This window comes from Amblyraja radiata, chromosome 13, assembly GCF_010909765.2.
Source record: "Amblyraja radiata isolate CabotCenter1 chromosome 13, sAmbRad1.1.pri, whole genome shotgun sequence".
Lineage (NCBI taxonomy): Eukaryota > Metazoa > Chordata > Chondrichthyes > Rajiformes > Rajidae > Amblyraja > Amblyraja radiata.
Genome location: NC_045968.1, coordinates 25746625 through 25769383, shown reverse-complemented (window position 1 = coordinate 25769383; position 22759 = coordinate 25746625). Strand labels below are relative to the sequence as shown.

At 44.3% G+C, this 22759-nt stretch overlaps 1 protein-coding gene across 1 annotated transcript; it reads right to left on the bottom strand.

Moving 5' to 3' along the window:
- Positions 1 to 8843: 8843 nt before the first annotated feature.
- Positions 8844 to 22006, bottom strand: LOC116980147 (alpha-1,4-N-acetylglucosaminyltransferase-like). The gene is made up of 3 exons (XM_033032258.1): positions 21689 to 22006; positions 18683 to 19238; positions 8844 to 8986 (listed from the first exon to the last, which is right to left on the bottom strand). The coding sequence occupies exons 1-3, from the start codon at positions 22004 to 22006 to the stop codon at positions 8844 to 8846; spliced, it is 1017 nt and encodes a 338-aa protein (XP_032888149.1).
- Positions 22007 to 22759: the final 753 nt, after the last annotated feature.

Below are 22759 nucleotides of genomic sequence, written 5' to 3'. Positions count from 1 at the left end.
CTCTGAAGATACTGCGAAGTTTTAGAAGCAGATTAAGGCCATTCGGCCCTTCAAGTCTACACCATTCAATGTGGCTGATCCATCCTTCCCTCTCAACCCCATTCTCCTGCATTCGCCCCATAAAACCTGCCACCCATGCACCCATGGCAGTTACGCTTGCTCAGCAGCAGAGACGGTGGCATCATTCATTCTCAAGATGATTTAATGACCAGTTTTCCTTCATTTGAATTTCTTCTTCCATTTCCATTTCTTATGGAAGCTTTCAAGTAGCCAGTGTGGTCTTGCCCACATTCTCCACCAGTAGGGTGTCAGGGGATGACATCGGCTTCGGCAGTGACCACACCGACAATCGCAGTTGGGTGAGTTCACATGGTTTATTTTATTTACAATGGTAAAAAGGCCTGGGCCACATGGGGGCTCTGTCCCTCGTTGTCAGAGCGCATGTGCAGTGACAATATCGGGCTTGTCCTGGCAACTTAGTCCTGGTCTACAGGGGAGGAGGCGTGTCGACCTCAGGCTTCTTCGTTCAGTTCACCCTTGTTTCGAGAGGATGTGCGGACGGTACAGGATTCTTCCTGGCAGCTCAGCGTTGGGCTAGAAGAGGCGATGCAGGTGGTCTCTGGATTATCCTGGTGGCTATTTGTTACATCTGTGTGTGTAAGCACAATCCCTCACTGTCTATGGGCAGGCAGATAGTCTGGCATTTTAGACTTGCCCCAAGCCACTCAGTCTTAGCCTCAGGTAGAGGTGCTGGTGTTTCTCTCTTGTTTCCTCGCAGTACAGTATTGACCACATGGTGGCATTGGTGGCCTCAGGTCTGTTGCTCAGTCTTTCTCAAAATTGCGACAGGGAATGCAAATACTCTTGTCTGCCCCACAGGCTGGAATGCCTGAGTTTTCATCGGGAGCAGGATGATGCTCCCAATCCCCTCAGACTCCCCCTCCCCCCACACAGCCCCTCCCAAACATCCCCCGCTCCCCTTGTTTTGGACTCGCCCAAATTCGGGATCATTTCCCCTGCATCTAGCCTGTCCAATCCTTTACGAATTTCATACCTTTCTCTAAGATAGCCTCTCATCCTTCTAAATTCCAGTGAATACAAGCCCAGTCAACCCATTCTTTCATCATATGTCAGTCCCGCCATCTCACGGGAATTAACCTGGTGAACCTACGCTGCACTCCCTCAATGGCAATAATGTCGTTCCTCAAATTAGAAGATCAAAATTGCAAACAATACTCCTGGTGCGATCTTCCCAGGGCCCTGTAGACCTGCAGTAGGACCTCTTTGCTCCTAAATTCAAATTGTCCCGCAATGAAGCCCAACATGCCAGGAGCTTTCTTCACTGCCTGCTCTACCTGCATTCTTACTTTCAGTGACTGATGTACAAGCACTCCCAGGTCTTGTGGCACCTCCCCTGTTCCTAATCAGACACCAGTCAGAAAATAATCTGCCGTCCTGTTCTTGCTACCACAGTGGATAACCTCACATTTATCCACACTATACTGCATCTGCCATGCATCCACCCAATCACCTAACCCATCCAAGTCACCCTACAGCCTCATAGCATCCTGCTTGCAGTTCACACTACCTCCCAGCACTGTGTCATCCGCAAACGTGGACATGTCACATTTAATTCCCTCGTCTAAATTGTTAATGTATATTGTAAATAACTGGCACCCCACTAGTCATTGCCTGCCAATCTGAAAATGACCCATTAACTCAAGGACAGGTTTAAACCAAATTACAATCAGAAGCGGTGGCAGTGGGCTATGGGAGAATATGATAAGTTTGAATCTACAATTTCAGAGGGAGAAGGGAAAATCGGAAGTGTCAGTATTACAGTTGAGCAAAGGGACTATGGAGGAATGAGGGAGGAGCTGGCCAAAGTTGACTGGAAAAAGACCCGAGCAGGGATGGCAGTGGAACAACAATGGTAGGTACTGGATTTCTGGGAATAATACAAAAGGTGCAGGATCAATTCATTCCAAAGAGGAAGAAAGATTCTAAAGGGAGTAAGAGGTGACTGTGGCTGACAAGGGAAGTCAAGGACATTATAAAAATAAAAGAGAAGAGGAATAACATAGCAAAGATGGGTGTGAGGCCAGAGGATTGGGAAACTTTTAAAGAGCAACAGAAGATAATTAAAAAGGCAATAGGGGAGAAAAGATTAAAAGATAAGCTAACCAACCATAAAAGAGGATAGTAAAAGCTTCTTTAGGTATGTGAAGAGGAAAAAATTAGTTAAGACAAATGGGGTTCCCTTGAAGACAGAAACAGGAAAATTTATTATGGGGAACAAATAAATGGCAGACAAGTTGAACAGGTACTTTGGATCTGTCTTCACTAAGGAAGACACAAACAATCTCCCAGATGTACCAGTGACGAGAGGACCTAGGGTGATGGAGGAACTGAAGAAAATACACATTAGGCAGGAAATGGTGTTGGATAGACTGATGGGACTGATGGATGATAAATCCCCAGGGCCTGATGGTCTGTATCCCAGGGTACTTAAGGAGGTAGCTCTGGAAAATGTGGACGCATTGGTGATCATTTTCCAATGTTCTATGGACTCAGGATCAGTTCCTGTGGATTGTAGGATAGCTAATGTTATCCTAGTTTTTAAGAAAGGAGGGAGAGAGGAAAGGGAAATATAGGCCAGTTAGCCTGGGGAAGATGCTGGAGTCAATTATAAAAGATGAAATAGCAGCACATTTGGATAGCAGTAACAGGATCGGTCCGAGTCAGCATGCATTTACGAAGGGGAAATCATGCTTGACTAATCTTCTGGAATTTTTTGAGGATGTAACTAGGAAAGTGTACCTGGACTTTCAGGAAGCCTTTGATAAATTCCCATAGAGGAGATTAGTGGACAAAATTAGAACACATGGTATTGGGGGTAGGGTACTGACATGGAGAGAAATTGGTTGGCAGACAGGAAACAAAGTATAGGAATTAATGGGTCCCTTCCTGAATGGCAAGCGACTAGTGGGATATCTCAAGGCTTGGTGCATAACGATTTAGATGAAGGGATTAAAAGTAACATTAGCAAATTTGCACATGACACAAAACTGGGTGGCAGTGTGAACTGTGATGAGGATAAAAGTATAAAATTATAAAAGGACTGGACAAGCTAGATGCAGGAAAAATGTTCCCAATGTTGGAGGAGTCCAGAACCAGGCACCACAGTCTAAGAATAAAGGGGAGGCCATTTAAAAGTAAGATGAGAGAAAAACGTTTTAACTCAGAGAGTTGAGAATTTGTGGAATTCTCTGCCACAGAAGGCAGTAGAGGACAATTCACAGGATGAATTTAAAAGAGAGTTAGATAGAGCTCTATGGGCGAGCAGAATCATGGGATATGGGGAGAAGGCAGGCACGGGTTACTGATTGTGGATGATCAGCCATGATCACAATGAATGCTGGTGCAGGCTCAATGGATGAAATGGCCTCCTCCTGCACCTATTTTCTATTTTCTATAATGCTATGAGAATGCAGGGTGACTTGGACAGGTTGGGTGTGTGAGCAGGTACATGGCAGATGCAGTTTAATGTGGATAAATGTGAGGTTATCCATCTTGGTGGCAAGAACAGGAAGGCAGATTATTATCTAAATGGTGTCAAGTTAGGAAAGGCGGATGAACAATTAGATTTGTCCTTGTACATCAGTCACTGAAAGTAATCATACAGATATAGCAGGCAGTGAATATTGCTAATGGCATGTTGGCCTTCATAACAAGAGGAGTTGCATATAGGAGCAAAGAGGTCCTTCTGCAGTTGTACAGGGCCCTGGAGTATTGTGTGCAGTTTTGGTCTCCAAATTTGAGGAAGGACATTCTTGCTATTGAGGGAGTGCAGCATTGGTTCATGAGGTTAATTCCTGGGATGGCTGGACTGTCATATGTTGAAAGAATGTAGCGATTGGGCTTGTATACACTGGAATTTAGAAGGATGAGAGGGTTTCGTATTGAAACATATAAGATTATTAAGGGATTGGACTCACTGGAGGCAGGAAATATGTTCCCGATGTTGGGGGCGTACAGTACTAGGGGCCACAGTTTAAGAATAAGGGGTAGGCCATTTAGAACGGTGATGAGGAAAATCTTTTTCACCCAGAGAGTTGTGAATCTATGGAATGTTCTGCCTCCGAAGGCAATGGAGGCCGATTCTCTGGATGCTTTCAAGAGAGAGTTAGATAGAGCTCTTAAAGATAGCAGAGTCAAGGGATTTGGGGAGAAGGCAGGAACAGGATACTGATTGTGGATGATCAGCCATGATCACAGTGATTGGCCGTGTTGGCTTGAGGGCCGAATGGCCGTCTCCTGCACCTATTGTTTATTGTCTATTGTCTATTGTGTAAATGCCAAATATACATGTACTGGGTCATCTTTATCTGCCAGGTTCAACATCAAAACAATTCCAAAAGTTTTCTTCAATTTCATAAATTTATGTAATTGTGTGAGTTGTGTGGAAGCCACACATCCATCTTTTCCTTTCTTGAAATTATGTGTTGGATGTTTCCACTATGGAAATTATGACCTCTAAAGGGCCTGTCCCACTTGGGCAACCTAATTGGCGAGTTTAGAAGAGTTTAGGATAGTTTGAAAAAATGTTGAAGACCTCCTTCAACCATGTAGAAGACTTCCTTTGACCTTCTTCGACTATGTTGAAGACTAGCTTCGACTAGCTACGACTAACTTCGGGAAAATTGGACATCGAATAGTGGAGAGAGAAGACGACCTCCTTCGATTTCCTTCGACCTCCCTTCGACAATGATGAAGACTATCTACGACTACCTTCAACTACCTTCGATTACCTTCGACCACCCTCGATTACCTGCGAATAACATGACGACCTACTACGACCTGCTATGACTAAACCTACGAGTAAAAAAAGTATCGATTTTTTCCATGGTGACCTTTTTTTGCGATTTTTTAACATATTGAAAAAACGCCGCGACCTAGCTGACACTACTCTCGAGTATGAAGGAGAGTTACGATGACCTCCTATAACCTCATGTCGACCATGCTGTGAGTATGAGTCGAGGGAAAACTCGATTAGGTCGCCAAAGTGGGACAGGCCCTTAATGCTTTCGGTTATTTGTGAAGGCTCTATGACACAAGGGATCATTTGTGCCAAAACAATTGGGGGTAGGAAGGGAGGCTAAAGAAATGACATTAGACAAATTACTAACAAAAATGATAGCACAGTTACAACTTTGGTGCCAACTAAAACGAGTGCTCAGAATGCTGAGCTAGCAGCGGTAGACATGTGGTCAGCCACCATTTCCCTCGACCAATGGACATTATATCATACAGCATGTAAGTATGCATGGAACATGCCCTGTCTTATATGATAAATGGTAAACTAAGATAAAGTAGAACAAACCAGGAAAAGTAATCAGGGAACCCATCACAAATCCTATCGCAAAAAAGCAAGCAAAAGAGAAATCTAACTAGCATTAGATTATTGGCTTAAAGCCTCTTGCAAAGAACTGTAAGTAAGAGCAGAAATTACTTGTATTTTATGGATAAATTATTTTCAAAATGAAGCAATTGATCGTACTGATATACAGCAAACCAATTGGCATCTGAGCAGTTCAAGTAGAATCGGTATATAATCTCACCATGTTGTTGTGCATTGAAGATGGGACAATTCAAGTGTATTCTGGCTTAGACACACAGTGGTAAAATAGGATGCTCGAACAACTGTGGGAAATCTTCAGCAGACCAGCTAAGAATCTGATGTTGGTGAAAACTGCACCCTTATGGGCCTGTCCCACTTAGGTGATTTTTCAGCGTCTGCCGGTGACTGTCAAGTTGCCGGCAGTCACCTGAAAAACCGGCAACTGGAACAGCGACTGTCAGAGTGGAACACACACTCACACACACAAACACATCGCTTCCTTCATCAGCCCATTATGCAGGCGGGGGACAGGGCAAGAGGGTGCAGCACTGTCTAAAAAATTCACACAGTGCAAAGCCAAGGTGATACAGATGCACACCGCGATGAACAGGAAGGTTGGCGCTGTAATTAATGTTGATTTGTAGTCCTTATAATAACAGTGGCCTCATACCATGTCAGGTTATATAGAGTTTATTAGGTACAAGCAATACAAGTTCTCACATGAGAGTTCACTTTAAGACTAACGGAATGCAGCAGACCGCGACGCCAGCAAGCTAGTGGGCGTAACTACAAATGCATGACTCATAACATGAGCCACTAATCTACATCCCCCCTCTTAAAGAATCAATAACGATGTATACCCATAACTAAGCAAAGCAAATATCACAACCGATGGCAGACTGGTGGAAAAATCAAACATAGTCCGGATACTTCACGACCGGCCTGAAAACTCGACCGGCACATGTACGATAGAGGCCATCTCCATTCTTTTTCTCCAGGGAAAGAGCAGGCAAATTCACCACCTTGGGGGAGTGGACCAACGCCTCTGGAGTCGGAGCAGGAAACTGTGACGCAGGCGAAGATGGAACAGACAGAGGAAATGTCACAGGCATGGATTGTTATGCTGGCAAGAGCATGCGAGGGTCACTAGATGCAGATTAAAATGAACTTGTATGATCCGGATAATAAGGAGGAGGGATTGGCTCCTTCACAGGCAGAAGATGTTATCTGTTGCGTCGGTAGGTGCCGCCGTCGGCTCTAACAATGTACGAGTGTGGCTCCGAGACGGGAGCAGAAATCACCCCAATACGGTCATGGCCTCTGTCAGTCTGTAAGCGAACCACCTGTCCTTTGTTCATGGCGGCAGAGGCCTACTCGTCTTGTTAAACCATTTCTTTTGAACATCACGCTTCTGTTGCAACCTGGTTTGAACCTCCTCAGGTGGAAAGACATGTGGGATTAACGTTTGCTCTGCTACGGGCAACAGGGTATGGGTCTGCCTTGACAATAATCGTTGAGCAGGCGAACCCAAGGCAGGATCACGGGAATTGTTGCGTAAGTTGAGCAAATCCAAGAATACGTCAGATTTAGCCCTGTGAGAGCGAAACAGTGGCTTCAGCACCAGGGTGTCCTGCATGCACAGCGTCAAAATAGCCGTGATGCAGCGAAACAGGAACTACGGCCTTGTGACCTTTTAAAACAATGCCGTCTTATAGCACTAAATCGTCCCAAGCAGGGAAGAAAGGTCGGACTGGCAATGGAACGTTGTAGAGCTTATCTGGCCAGCCACGCTTAATGACAGAAGATAGCGACCATAGGTTCTTGTTGGTGACAGTGTGGGCAACCAGGTCCTCCATCCAAGAAGAAGGGATGAGGGATGCAGTCATCACAATAAAGTCATCATCCTGCGAGGGTAGATTCTCGCAGGTCTTCCGAGGTGCACGTGAAAGAGTTTCTGCCAGGTGCATATCCTTTCCACGTTTGTGGGTCAGGACGATGTCATATATTTGAAGTTTTAGTAACATCCGTAGTAAGAGTGCTGGAGAGTTATTAACAGGTTTATTGAAAATGCTGATAAGAGGTTGGTGATTGGTTTCAATTGTAATAGTGCGACCAAAGATTAAATCGTTTAACTTTTTGCAGGCAAACACAACAGCTAACAACTCTTTTTCGATTTGGGCGTATCGTTGTTCTGTGTCAGACATGGTGCGCGAGGCATAGGTAACAGGTTTATTGCCATGGCCATCATTCTGAAGGCATGCAGCGCCCAGGCCATGTTGTGCAGCATCACATGTAAGTGTAAAAGGCAGTCTAGGATCAAAGTACGCTAGAGTAGGGGTGTCTGACATCTGTCGTTTAAGAGTGTCAAACGCCGTCCATTGTTGCTCATGCCAGGTCCAAGCAGAGTCCTTGTGTGTGAGATGGTGCAATGGGGCTGATATTTCGCTGAAATCTGGAATTAATTTGCTCAAATAGTTCGCCATGCCAAGGAATCTCTGCAAGCTGGGCACATCTGTGGGTGCTGGAAGTTCATTAATAGCACTGGTTTTCGCTGGATCCGTTTTCAGGCCGTCCTTGGTAAATATATGGCCTAGGTATTTTACCTCATTCACTCTGAATCTGCATTTTTTGGGATTGAGTTTGAGATGGATGGCCTCGGCATGCTTCATTACTTTTTATCAAATTGGCATTGTGTTCCTCGATCGTTTTTCCAGCAATAAAGATATTGTCCACTGCGATGGAGCATGGGTATCCGGCAAACAATTGTTCCATGGATTGTTGAAATACTTCACTGGCAGAACTTATACCAAAGGGCATTCTCAAAAATGTATAACGTCCGAACTGAGTACTGAAAGTTGTCAGCTTGGAGGATTTATGTTTCAGTGGAATCTGCCAGAATGAACTCTTGGCATCTAGCACTGTGAATACAGTTGCTTCGGCCATCTGCGCCCCAATCTCCTCCACCAAACGCATTGGATAATGTGATCTCTTAATTGCTGTATTTAAGTCCTTGGGGTTAATGCAAATCCGTATCTCATCTTTATTCTTCTTAGTAGCGACAACCATTGAGGAGACCCAGTCTGAGGGTTCATCACAGGAGTAATCACACCAAGAGCCACCATTCTGTTAAGTTCACTTTGTACATGATCCCGCATAGCACGGGGAATCCTGTGAGCTGGACGAACAACTGGGATTGCCTCAGGGTCAATGGTAATCATGTATCTCACAGGCAACCTGCCCAGCTCATCGTTAAACAAATCCTTGTACTGTGTTAAAATGTGATGTGTAAAATCACAGCCTATAGTCAGTGGACAGACTGAAGGGCTGAAGGAAATCAAACCCATGTCATGGCATGCATTGGCATCCAGTATGGATCGTACCTTCTCGTGTACCACGTAGAAATCCAGGATGTGGTCACGCGCGTTGAGAAGGCAACGTAACTTTACTTGGCCGTTAGAGTTTCTGTGTTTTGCAGCTGTTGGAAGACAGCCAGCGAAATTGCGTTGCACCGAGTGCCGCTATCGACCTTAAGGTAAAATGTTTTGCCGTTAATGAGCAAACCGACCTTGGGATCCAGTTTGGATGCTGAGCCAGACAAAGCATGCACATTAATCTCTGTGCTGTCGCCATCTGTTTGTGCAAACTCGGAGCTAGGATATTCATCCTGGTTTAACGAGTTGACAGACTGTCTTGTTTAAAATCTGTTGTTTCGTGATCTGCAGCATTTCGCAAAATGATTTATTTTATTGCAAAACCTTCAGAGTTTTCCATATGCAGGGCACCGGTCATGCACTGCCACAATTAAAGCAATTAGCAATCCATCTTGGGCTGCTAACTGGCCCCTGGAATGGGCGAGTAGTAATTTGATTAGACACGCTGGCTGCATTGACTTCACGAGCAACAGAAGATGTTAGCGTTTTAATGTGGGCATTGGTTAACTCAGCTATACGACAGCGGTTTTCAACAGCTTCTAAGGTCAGGCTAACTTCTCGTAACAATTAATCGCGTATTTTATCATTCAATATGCCATGTTTTAAGCGGTCTCTTATCAAACTATGTTCAATTTCTCTAAAATCGCATCGACTATTTTATTGTATTGTATTGTATTGTATTCAATTTATTGTCATTATCTCATATTAGAGACAACTAAATGAATTTTCCTTACAGTCAAGTATCATAAAAATAAATAATAAATAAATAAAACATGTTAAAATAAAAAAAAGCACAAACACAAAAGTCCACTACACAATATAACCACAACACAACACAATGGCACCAAAGTTAAGGAAGGTACCATAGTCCAGCCAGCCTCCCCGCCGAACTTCCCAGCCTCCCGAGCACCCGCAGTCGCCACCACGGGCAGCCCGATGCTCAGGCCCACACGGCGGGATGATGGAACACCGACGCCGAACGCCGACGGAGAACATCCTCAGCGGCCCGGACCTCCAGATCAGCCACCTCCCACCGGAGTCCGCGGCTCCCGAAGTCCACAGGCCGAGCTGGGCGGAGTCGCAGGACTCCGCGATGTTGATCAGCATCCGCGTTTGGAGCTCCGCGAACCACAGCTCCGCGATGTCGGTGCAGCAGGCCCAGCACTCCGGGGCTCGAAACAGCGATCCCCAGTAAGGCATCGCCCGCCCCGCGATGTATCCAGCGCCACCGGAAATAGACTGGACTAGCGACATGCTTCAGTGCACGAAATAGCTCGAATGGTTCTCTTTGTTTTTGACACATTGAGAAAAAATTATGTCGTTCAATGCTCACATCAATTTGTAACTCACATAGCTGTCAGAATTTACGTGGGAAGCCTTCAGGATCACGGACAGACTGCTAGAATCTATACACCATTAGCATCAACTCCAGCCGGTGCATAGTGAAATGTTCTGGCATGTCGAGCAGCTTCAGTGCCTGCCAAGTTAAGGAGGATTGATGCACGGAGAGCAGGAGTAGCAGCTGGATACGCTGCATCAAAGTATATTTAGAAAACTTCCTCGAATACACGCCATCGCTCTACAAGGTCTGAATCAAACACCAAGACCACCGGCTTCCTGAGAGCAGTAGCCATAACCGCAGTAAAAAAAATAAACCAAGATAAAAACAATATATTCAATTGAAGGGTGAGTTCATAAACACTGACACCATGTTGATTTGTTGTCCTTGTAATAACAGTGGCCTCACACCATGTCTGGTTATATATATAACTCACTTGAGAGTTCACTTTAAGACTAACGGAATGCAGCAGATCGCGACGCTAACAAGCTAGTGGGCGTAACTACAAATGCATGTCTCATAACATGAGTCACTAATCTACAGATGGCTAAAGCACAGCGTACGGTAAGTCCTTTAAAAGAGGGGAGAGGGGGGAGAAGGAGTTTAAACAACTTTTAAGAAGCCAGAGATTCACGGCTGTGAAGCTCGGCGGACATTTAACATTACCAGTTGGTTATCCTTGGTTCTGAAAACTACTGCTTACCTTTTTTTCCCAATGAGCCAATAAAATTCACCGGTCAGCACCGGCTCCAACCTACGAGAACCTTCGACCACCTGGCGACCCATTAGGACCTCCTGGCGATCCACCTATGGCATGAAAATTCTCGCTACTCTCCATGGCTGCTTCATTCTAGGTGCCGCTAATTTTTCAACATGTTGAAAAATTTGCAGCGAAAATAATGAGGTTCCGACTAGTTCCCAGAAGGCAGGAACTCCTCGCATCCATGAAGGCGATTCCCCAGCAACTACCCGCGAACATGTGGCAACCATGTGATGACTGCATAGTTTCCTGCAGTCGCCTAAAAAGTCGCCTAAGTGGGACAGGCCCAAAAATTACTATTAAATAGAACCATAATATCCTACCAGTTTTACTACATGAGGTGATATATTTCTTTTTTATTTTACTATGACTGGCTTTCAGCATGTAAAATTGTTATTTCAGTGTTCCTAAATTCCTTAACATTGTAAATTATGAAAGGGAGGTTGGAGAAATAAGAGTGAGGATTTCTAGACATGCCATTCATTTATTTTTCCACAGATCACTCTCCAGTTGAAGATATCAACAGAAACTGAGAACAAGCAAAATAAAACACATTTTTCCAGCATTAGAACTACAATATAATTCCACATTAAATATGTGTAAGATCTTTGTCACTCACCTGTTTTAAACTTAAATTATCATTTATGGGTATGACGCAAAGAGCGGTTTGACGGAAAACAGATAGACAATGTGACCATCATGGGAAAGAATGGAAAAAAAATGTTATTAATAAGTTTAATAGATCAGGTAGGCCATGGGCCGAGATGCCAAAAGGGTTCTAGATTTTAACTTTCGTGACCCATGTCTGGTATCTACTTGAAATTTGGCACAGATTTAGATAAAACATTATTGATAAGGAAATCATAACTCGACAGTGCAAAAAGTTGCACACTAATTAATTAAGCTAATTAGATTACTCCCAGTGCCACATGACACAAAGCTGGGTGGCAATGTAAACTGTGAGAAGGATGCTATGAGAATGCAGGGTGACTTGGACAGGTTGGGGGAGTGGACAGATGCATGGCAGACGAAGTTTAATGCGGATAAATGTGAGGTTATTCACTTTGGTAGCAAAAACAGGAAGGCAGATTACTATCTAAATGGCATCAAGTTGGGAAAAGGGGAAGTATAGCGGGATCTGGGGGTCCTTGTTCATCAGTCTATGAAAGTAAGCATGCAGGTACAGCAGGCAGTGAAGAAAGCGAATGGCATGTTTGCCTTTATAACAAGAGGAATCGAATATAGGAGCAAAGAGGTCCTTCTGCAGTTGTACAGAGCCCTAGTGAGACCACACCTGGAGTATTGTGTGCAGTTTTGGTCCCCTAATTTGAGGAAGGGCATTCTTGCTATTGAGGGAGTGCAGCGTAGGTTTACAAGGTTAATTCCCAGGATGGCGGGACTGTCATATGCTGAGAGAATGGAGCAGTTGGGTTTGTACACTCTGGAGTTTTGAAGCATATTGTCTATTGTCACATGCTAGTGAGGGCAGGAATAGAGGATGGACCAGATGAATGCACTCCTGGGGAACTGGTGCATGGGACACAGATTCTGATTTTTGGATCATTGGGATCTTATCTGACGTAGGAATGACATGTAAAATGATGACAAGTTGAACATAAACTGTCATCGGTGAGGGAAGTACTCGGAAATGTTTAAACTAGATTGGGAGGTGCCTGGAGCAGAATGAAGGCAGATAAAAAATTTGGGGCAAATACTGTAGTCAAAGAAATAAAGATTAGCAAATGTGATAGGCAGGAGCATGGCAAAGAGATAAGAAAGACCAAAGGTTTAAATTGCATTTATTTCGATGCAAGAGGCTTAACAGATATGGCAGACAATCTCAGGGCATGAATTGGTTTGGGGAAATTAGATATACAGTAATAGCCATAACAGAAACATAACTGAGGAAAGGGAAGACTGGCAGCTGAATGGTCTAGGTTACCAATGCTTTGGATGTGTTAGAGATGTACGTAAGAGAGGAGGAAGAGGAGTGAGAAGTGAATCCTTTCTGATGTGGGAGGACCTAATTACAGAGCTTAGAGGGAATATTCGGGAGATTGTCCAGTAAGACAATACAGGTAGAAAGAATCTAGAAGGGAATAATCACTTTGGTGGGACTGCATTATGAGCCCCACACTAGTCAGCAGGAATCATAGGAGCAGATTTACTGGGAGATTGCAGATAACTATAATAAAAGGTATGCAAGTATATTAAAATAGTATTTGTGGCAGATTTCAACTAATATTGACTGCGTCTCCCATAGCGCGAAGGACTTAGAAAGCATGGAATTTGTTAAAATGGAACCTAGGAAGTCTGTTATTCAATATATCGAACTGTGCAGCGGAGGAATGGGCCCCTGGGGAACACAATGTCTGTGCCAAACAGGATCCCAAATTAAACTAATCTTTGTAGATCAGTCTGTACTAGTTGACCTGATCCATGTCATATTTTACTGCATACCACTGTACACTCAAACAGCTATCTGGTTGAGTGTCTCATATTATCTAGCCTACTAGTCCAGCCTCTAGTTAGTTGAGCTTGAGCGTATAACACCTATGTATTTGAGCTCTGTGTGCTTTCTTAAATAAACAACTTATACTCATGTATGGATTCTGAGTTATTAGACATTCTCACAAACTTCTTCACCTGCACATAGAAACATAGAAACATAGAAATTAGGTGCAGGAGTAGGCCATTCGGCCCTTCGAGCCTGCACCGCCATTCAATATGATCATGGCTGATCATCCAACTCAGTATCCCATACCTGCCTTCTCTCCATACCCTCTGATCCCCTTAGCCACAAGGGCCACATCTAACTCCCTCTTAAATATAGCCAATGATATAGCACATGATTCATATCCCTGCATATCCATGTGCCAGGATATTCTAAAAGCCTCTGAAATGCACAATTATATTTGTCTAGAGGACATGAAATGAATCTCAAAGGCAAGGTAAAAAACAATCCCCAAATTCTGCAGGTATACGAAGAGTAAAAGGATGGTTAGGGAGAGAATAGATCCCCTTTACAATCAGCATGCTCATCTTTATGTAGAGTCACAAGTGACGGGGGAGATATTAAATGATTATTTTTCCATCAGTTTTTACTGAGGAGGAGATCAAGCAAGCTAACAAACTGAGGTACTTAAGTTGCGAAGCCTTAAGCCATTGAATTATTAAAAAAGGGAATTTTTATATGTTTAACATAGACTTAGGTGGATAAATCCCAGGGCTTGACCTAGTGCATCTTTCAATCATAAGAAGCTAGGGAATAAATTGCAGAAACCCTTGCATAAAGATTTATATCAGGTGAAGTTCTGGAGACTGGAGGGTGGCTACTGTTGCACCATTAGGAAGGCAGCAAAGGGAAGTCTAGAAACTTCAGGGTCAATAAACCTGACATGAGTGTTGGGAAAATTGTTGGAGGAATTTCTGACCAGCATTTGTTTAGGTAGGGACTAATTAGAGATAGTCAGCATAGTTTAGTGTGTGGGAAATAGTGTGTCACAAATCTTATAGAGTTTTATTGCACCAAGAGGATTTATGAGTTCAGGACATTAAAGGTTGTCTACATGGCCTTTGCAAGGTCCCATATATGGTAGGCTAATCTGATAGGTTAGATACCACATTGCCCCTAGCGTGTAGAAAAGTGGGAAGTGGAATCACATTCAACTAGTGAATGTGTGATGATGGTTGATGTGGACTTGATGGGCTGAAGGGTCTGTTTCCTTGTGGTCATCTCTACAACTAAAAAAAAGAGTTGTATGACTTGCTGAGCAACTCCAGCATTTTCTGATTATATTTTGGATTTCTGGCATCTATGGTTCTTTTTTCAATTTTGAATAATCAAAGACATCACAAACTCAAAGAGGTAGAGTCATAGTCATACAACATAGAAACAGATCCTTCAGCCCAACTTCCCACGCTGACCAATATGTCCCACCTACACTGGTACCACCTTCCTCTGTTTGGCCATATCACTCTAAATTCATCATGACCATGTACCTGTCTAAATGTGTTTTAAATGTTGTGATAGTACCTGCCTCAACAACCTACTCTGGTTGTTCGTTCCATATACCTACCACCCTTTTATAAAAATAGTTGCCCCTCAGTTAAAACTTTTCTCCCTCGCATTTAACCCATGTCCTCTGATTCTTGATTCCCCTACTCTGGGTAAAAGACTGCATTTACGCTATCTATTCCTCTCATGATCTTATACACCCCAATAGGATCACCCCTCATCCTCCTGCACTCAAAGGAATAAAGTTCTAGCCTGGTCAACCTCTCCCTACAGCTCAGGCCCTTGAGTCCTGGCAACATTCTCATACATTTCTCTGCACCCTTTTCACAGTAGCTTGACAACATCTATTCTGTAAAAGAGTGACAAAAACTGAATACAATACTCTAAATGTGGTCTCACCAATATCTTATACAACTGTGACATGACCTCTCAACTTCCATACACCATACCCTGACTGATGAAGGCCAATGTGCTGAAGGCCTACTTGACCATCTTCTCGACTTGTGATGCCATTTTCAAGGAGCTCTGCACCATCACTCCTTCCATCATCACACTCTGCCTCCTTTCATGAAGCCAATTTTCTATCCTGTTGGCTGATTCTCCTTGGATCCCATGCAATCTAACCTTCCAGAGCAGCCTACCACACGGTACCTTGTTAAGTACCTTGCTGAAATCCATATTTGCATCATCCACAACTCTGCCTTTGTTAACCTTTATGATCACATCTTAAAAAAATCAATCAGATCCATGAGACATGATCTCCCACATACAAAACAATGCTGACTATCCCTAATCATCCTCTGTCAATACAAATGCATGTATATCTTATCACTCACAATACACTCTAGTACCATTCAAACCACAGCTGTTAGACTCCCCGGCCTCTAGTTCCTGTTCTTCCCTGTAACATTGCAGAAATAGAGATTCAACATTTACCACCCTCCAGTCTTCTGGCACCTGACACATATTTAATAATAAATAGCTTTAGCTTCTCACAGTGTCCTCCGATATATATGATAAGGCCCGGGAGATATGTCTACCTTCATATGTATTAGGACTTTCAGCGCCTCCTCGACCATAATACTGACTGCTCGCAGAATGCTAACCAAGTTGGCACGGACAAATTGGGGCAAAAAGACATGTTTCCGTAGAGTACAGATTGATGTATATAGGGCTTTATCTTCCTGACCCCTTTCAATCATTTACCACATTGAAAATTAAAGGCCATCCCTGTTTTATCAGCCATTCCCTTAACATCAATTTTTCTTTTGCCTGGAAACAATTTCACTTGCTTTGTATTCTTTATTTTTTTTACAATGTCATACCCTGAATTATAAAATAATGTCATTATGTACTGTTTTATCACAAGCAGAATTATTATTCTTCCAAATACAAAAATAATTAACATTTTGATAGATCTATACAGTATTTAGAAAAATCGCAGATGTTTCCAAATGGCTCCTCTGTAAATACAATTTCACCAGAAAGACCTGTAAGATGCTGGTACTTCACTGGTCTATGGTGGGTTGACTGTGGGACAGCTGCTGCAAATACACTGCCAATGTCCCTCGTTGCAGAGATACATCACACTGATGGTCAGAAATAGACCCCGTTTTCCTCTTACCCCCGTTCCCCCTCCTCAACTGTGCCCCTGGACTTGGACCAATTTCTACCTCCGTCATAACTTCCACCAACATTCCTTCCTCTGGCTTCACAATTCGCAATTCTGCAACTCCTTTGTCTTACTCCGTCACCTTTCCCATGCTCTACTGGGATGCTGCCTGACCTGCAGAGTTACTACAGCACTTTGTGTCATTTATTTTGGCAGAAATTGGTGTTTGATTCCAATTTAAATGGCACGTGAACTGGATTTGGATGCAGAATAAAAGAACAGTTGCCAGAAAGCTAAGTGTAACAATGAATGCATCGTGAATTGCAATTGTGCTCAAAGGAGATTATATATACAATTTATACTATAACTTGGGAAAATCCATCGTTAATTTTTTCATCCATTGTACAATGTCAAGTTCAAGTTCAAGTTCACATTTATTGCCACATGCACCAATTGAGGTACAGTGGAATTTGATTTACCATGCGGCCATACAAACAATAAAGAACCATACACAATAGAATATAACATGAACATCCACCACAGTGGAATCAACATTCTTCACTGTGGTGGAAGGCAATATCTTTGTCAGTCCTCCTCCTTTGTTCATCCGTGGTCAGGGCCATGAACCCTCCGCAGTCGCCCCTATTGATGACCCGATGTACAGTCGTCGGGATGCTCAAAACTCCAATGTTTTTGACGGCTTGGAGGTCCCAAATCGGCCACTTCCTACCAGAGACCGGGGCTTCACGATGTTATAGACCGCAGGCCGAAGGTCGGAGCTCTTAAAGCACACACTACGCCCGCGGCTAGAAGCTCCGCAGACCGCGGCTTCAGGATGTTATAGGCCACAGGCCGGTAGTCGGAGCACTTCTTCTGCCTCACCCTCTCCGCGATGGAAAGTCCACGCCGCACCCGCAGCTAGAAATTCCACAGAATTCAGGATTCAGGATGTCGTACTCCGTGGGCCAGCGATCGGAGCACTTCTTCTAGTGACCCCCGGCAAGGAATGGCCTGGCTCCATGACTCTGGAAAAGGCTGCACCAATCCAAGTTGTTAGACCACTAAGGAAAGGGCGAAATGCAACTAGGAGAAAAGTCGCTTTCCACCGAGGTAAGCAACTAAAAAACAGTTTCCCCAATTCCCACCCCCCCCCCCCCCCCCCCCCCCCCCCCCCCACACTAAAACACACTTATCTATCTATCTATATATTAAAACCCTGTGGCTAGGTGTGTGTGTGTGTGTGTGGCTGTGTGGGTGTGTGTGTGTGTTTCTGCCTGGCTGTGTTTGTGGGTGCCAGCCTTTGATTTGTTCCTACGCCAATACCACATGCAGGAACGCTGAGATTTTTTCCATTTCAGTCGAGATTTCACTTTTACATCCTCATATCCACTCCTGATTAAATGTTGTCGTGTTTATGTACACATTTTTAATAGAATCCTTCTCCCCCCCAAATTTCAAAATGTTAAAAAAAAACAGCTCTCACCCATAAAATGTTGGTGAACGTTCCATCGTGTGATGTCACATTGCCCAATGCTCACAGATGTCCAATCGGAATGGATCCATTTACATATGCCTTTGCACCTGCACCAGCCCCAGCCCCAGCCCCATCCCCCCCCCCCCCCCCCCCCCCCCCCCCCACCCCCCTGCAGCCTGTCGAAGTGCGTCATCACGTGTGTGGGAATAGAGAAAGAGGATTGGGGGTGATAGGGAATGGGGAACAGATGGACTGCACCTACCCCCCCCCCTTCCACTCTCCCTCCCCACTATTTCCCCTCTCTCCCCCAACCCCTCATCCCCTCCCTCCACACTATTCCCCCTCCCTCCCCTACCCCATCTCCCTCCTCACCTCCGCCCCTTCCCCTACCCCTCTGTCCCTCTTCCATCACTCCCCCTACCACTCCCTCTCCACTCTTCCACTTCTCTCCCCCTTACCCCATCCCTCTCCCTCTCCCTCCCCCACCCCTCTCTCTCCCCCTCCCTTCCCCATCCTTCCCCTCTCTCCCCCCACCCCTTCCCCCTACCCCTCTGTCCCTTTCCACGCCCCCCTACCCCTCTCCCCCTCCCTCCCCACTCTTCCACTTCTCTTCCTCCCTCCCCCACCCCTCTCCCTCCCTCCCCCACCCTCTCTCTCCCCCTCCCTCTGTTCAATTAATGATCCACTTCCAACAATTATTTTCTTTTTAATGTTGGAATTCATAAAATTCCAGACATGTGCTCCATACGTTGCTGAGAAGGTCCGTTCTATATCCTTCTTTTTCCAAGGAGTACAGTACTTCTTCCAAGCTGGATATGGGATTGGGTAGAACCGATCTCGGATCCATAAAGAGATGCCGTTGCATTCTTTGCCAATGAAGGGAGCTAGATTATTCGTCTGACACCATCTCTTCAGCACACGGGTAAGCAGTCTAGGGCCGTGATGACCCCAAATATGTCCAATGTAATTGGCCACAAAATCTTCCATGCAATTCCATAAAACAGGATGATGCCTATGTGAGAAACCTATAGCCCCATTACTGACAGCTCCAGCATGCTCAGGGCATGTAAAGTTAGTAAACGGCATTGGCTTCATTGATATAATATCAGTATCCAAGTAGATGCCCCCATATTTCCACAGCAGTGCTAATCTGCAGCCATCAGCAAACACATGGGTCCAAAACTTCTCCTTTTTTGGGTTTACCTGTGGGATAATGGACAAAAAAAAGTTAAATTCATTACCTTAATTTCCATTCTTTCTGAACATGCAGTCGTTCTTTCTGCAGTCTTTTTGTCTCTTCCTCGTGACACAATTGAATATAGAAATTGGGATGTTATGTACAATTGTACAAGACATTGGTGGCACCCCTCTTAGTGTATAGTGTTCTGTTCTGGTCACCCAGCGATAGGGAATGATGTTGTTGAATTAGTTGGGCAGGTTTGGACTTTATTCCTTGGACACCAGGAGACTGGGGGATAATCTCATAGAGGTATGTAAAATCAGTGGAATAGATAGGGTGAATGAACATAGTCTGAAAATTTATGAAAAGAGGCCTAAGTTATGGCAGAAGGTTTAATAGGAACCCGGGACTCAATTTTTTCAAACAGTGGACGGTGGCTACACGGAACAAGCTGCCAAAAGAACTAGTTGATGAAGCTACAATAACAGCATTTCAAAGTCAAGCACAAAATGCTGGAGTAACTCAGCGGGACAGGCAGCATCCCTGGGTGACGTTTCGGGACGAGACCCTTCTTCAAACTCAAAGACATTTTTCAGGCACATGAACAGGAAAGGTTTAGAGAGATATGGGGTGTGATAATGGAAGAAATTAGGTGGGAGCGAAAGGGAGCATGTTATATAAAATGTTTCCATGTCGTATCTCCGTCCACACTGCGGCCGAACATCGTGGAGTTGGCGGCCTCTTGTTTGGGAGTTCTGGAGCTACAAAGCAGAAGAGTTTGCGGACTCTAACATCTTGTAGCGGGCGTTCTCTTTGCCGGGGGTCGGCATTTGGTGTTCCAACCTGTGGGATCTGCGGACTTTAACATCGTGAAACTCGTGGTCCCTCGTTAGGGACCAATTTCGGAAACTCCAAACCGCAGGAGTTTCGACCGTCCCGTTGCAGGAGTTTAGACCGTGCCGACGTGGGAGCTCGATCCCTGTTGACAGCCTATCCAACCTCTCCTTATAACTCAAAACTTCTAGAACTGATAACATCCTTAAAAATCTTTGTTGCACCCTTTGCAGTTTGTTATTTTGACTGAAATAATCCAATCCAGACAACATAGTGGTCATTAATATCTATTTTAAACATTGAATATTGCGGCAGCAAACATAAAAAAATCCACTGTATCAATTCATGTTTTATACATGCCTAACCAGTAAACACTCACTGACTTATTTGGCAGAAAATCCCAACGATTCACCACACCACCCTCTGACTGAGAGAAGTTCCTCCTCAATTTTATCCCGAATGTCCAGACGCAAATTTCAGATAGACTGATTCAACTTACTCCCAGGAAGAAAATAGTCAATGCACACTCTTCCGGTTATGTACATGTCCAAATGTCTTTTAAGTGCTGTTAGAAGCTGCCTCAAGCACTTCCTCCAGCTCATTCCATAGACAGACCATTCACTGTGTGGAAAATCAGGCCTCATGATCCTATTGTGTGCATTCACCTGATCCATGTCCCTAACAACATTAGACACGTCTATAAGATCACCCCTCAGTCTCCTTAGCTTCAAGAACAAATTCCTACCCTGTCCAACCTCTTCCAATAATTTAGTCCTTGTATCCTGGTTAATATCATGGTAAAGCGTTTCTTCACTCAATCAGTCATGGTGACACAGCGGTAGAGTTGCTGCCTTACAGGAAAATGCAGCGCCAGAGACCCGGGTTCGATCCTGACTATGAGTGCTGTCTGTATGGAGTTTGTAAGTTCTCCCAGTGATCTGCATGGGTTTTCTCAGAGATCTTCAGTTTCCTCCCACACTCCAAAGACGTACAGGTTTGTAGGTTAATTGGCTTGATAAAAATGTTAAATTGTCCAAGTTGGCGATATGCAGAATACTGCCCAGCCGACTACGAAATTCAGAAGGTTCAGAAGGTTCAAACTTAATGGAATCTTTCCTGGGTGATCAAAACAAACACAAAACTCCAGATTGGGCCTCACCAACTTCTTGTGCAACTGCAACATCATCAACATCTTATACCTAATGTTTTCACTGATGTAGGCCAGCATGTCTCATCGTTTTCACCTCTCCACAGCCAAAAATTGATAATTGGGGACTCCACTTTTGCTTGGTCATTGGTGCCGCCTCAAATTTGTTTTGAACCTTTTCATACTCCGAGTTATTCTCTCCCCGACTCTCAGTCTGAAGAAGTGTCTCGACCCGAAATGTCACTTATTCCGTTTCTCCAGAGATGCTGCCTGACCCGCTGAGTTACTCCAGCATTTTGTTTCTATCTTTATGTCAAAGATTTCTTCACCACCCTGTCCACCTATGATGTTATTTTTAGTGAATTATGTACTTGTACTCCTAGCTCCCTCTATTCTACAGCCTTCCCTAGGGCCATAAAATCCACTGAGAAAGTCCTACTCTGGTTTGACGACCCATAATTTAACACATCACACTTTCTTCTTATTGGTTACCTTTTGATACCAGAATTTCAATGAAGTATCATCAAACAGTTCGGTAGCGTTTAAAGGTAGAAGAACAACATTCTTCATTGAGGAGAGCAACGGGATGAGTCTGTACTTAGGCTCTGGATATTGGCTCAAGTTGCCACTGAACCCCTTCATGAAGAAATAGATTGTTTTATCTGGGTTTTGACGAGCAGCAGACTCCACTGAGCACATCACCAATGGCTTCAGCTCCACATTGTGATTTGTTTCCACAAACATAATCCCAGGGTCCAGGTGTGGACGAGGATCAGAAGGGCGGAGGTCTGTGACGAGTGTGTGCCTCATGGATCAGGACTGGGCCCATGGCTGTGAACCTATGAGGTGGTTGCATTTTGGGAAGTCAAACCTGGCCAGGAACTTCATAGTGAATGATAAGGTATTTTTGTTGTGTTGTCAAGCAGAGGGAGTCTAGGAAAACCAACACATAGTTCCCTGAACGTCTTCCAGGTGAAATAGTTAAGGCAAATTCAATTAGAACATATAAAAAACATTTGAACAGGCACATCAGGTTGGGAGAGGCACTCCAGCTTCACATTCATAATGGGAACTGTGCAGGAAGAATATCCATGAACTCACTGGATTTGCCAATGGTCCAAAAATCTGAATCTCTCCCCCCTGCACCAGCTCCTCAGTCGCACGATCACCTGTCCTGTCTTCAGGAGCCAGAAGCAAGATGTCATGTATTCCAATGGTGGTAAATAACATATGGCACACTGTTCAGCGGCATAGATATCTGAAAGAGAAAAAGGTCAACAATCACAGCAGGATCCAGGAATGGCTAGAATGTTTCCCATCTGATGAAAAACACAGGATTGGGAAATAAAGGCTAGTGTAGAGAGAAACAGAGGGATTGGAGATGTGTTGTGGTGCAGAGGCACATCAGGAAGACAGTTGTGGTGTGTGTTGGGGGGGGGGGGGGGGGGTAAACGTGGGAGGGTAACATTACCCATCATTGTTCCAAAATCCTCTGCTTCAACTGTGGTAAAGTGAATTAGAATTGCACAAAAAAGGTGTCCGTGGAATTAATTGCAATAGAAA

Excerpts from the sequence above, each read along its gene's own strand:
- LOC116980147 (XM_033032258.1), bottom strand. The coding sequence starts at position 22,006 with ATGAGGCACACACTCGTCACAGACCTCCGCCCTTCTGATCCTCGTCCA. Across the intron at positions 19,239-21,688 it reads TGAAATTCTGGTATCAAAAG|GTAAACCCAAAAAAGGAGAA; the intron begins GTAACCAATAAG and ends ATTATCCCACAG. Across the intron at positions 8,987-18,682 it reads GAGGGAGGGGGAGAGAGAGG|CATCCAAACTGGATCCCAAG; the intron begins GTGGGGGAGGGA and ends TGTCTGGCTCAG.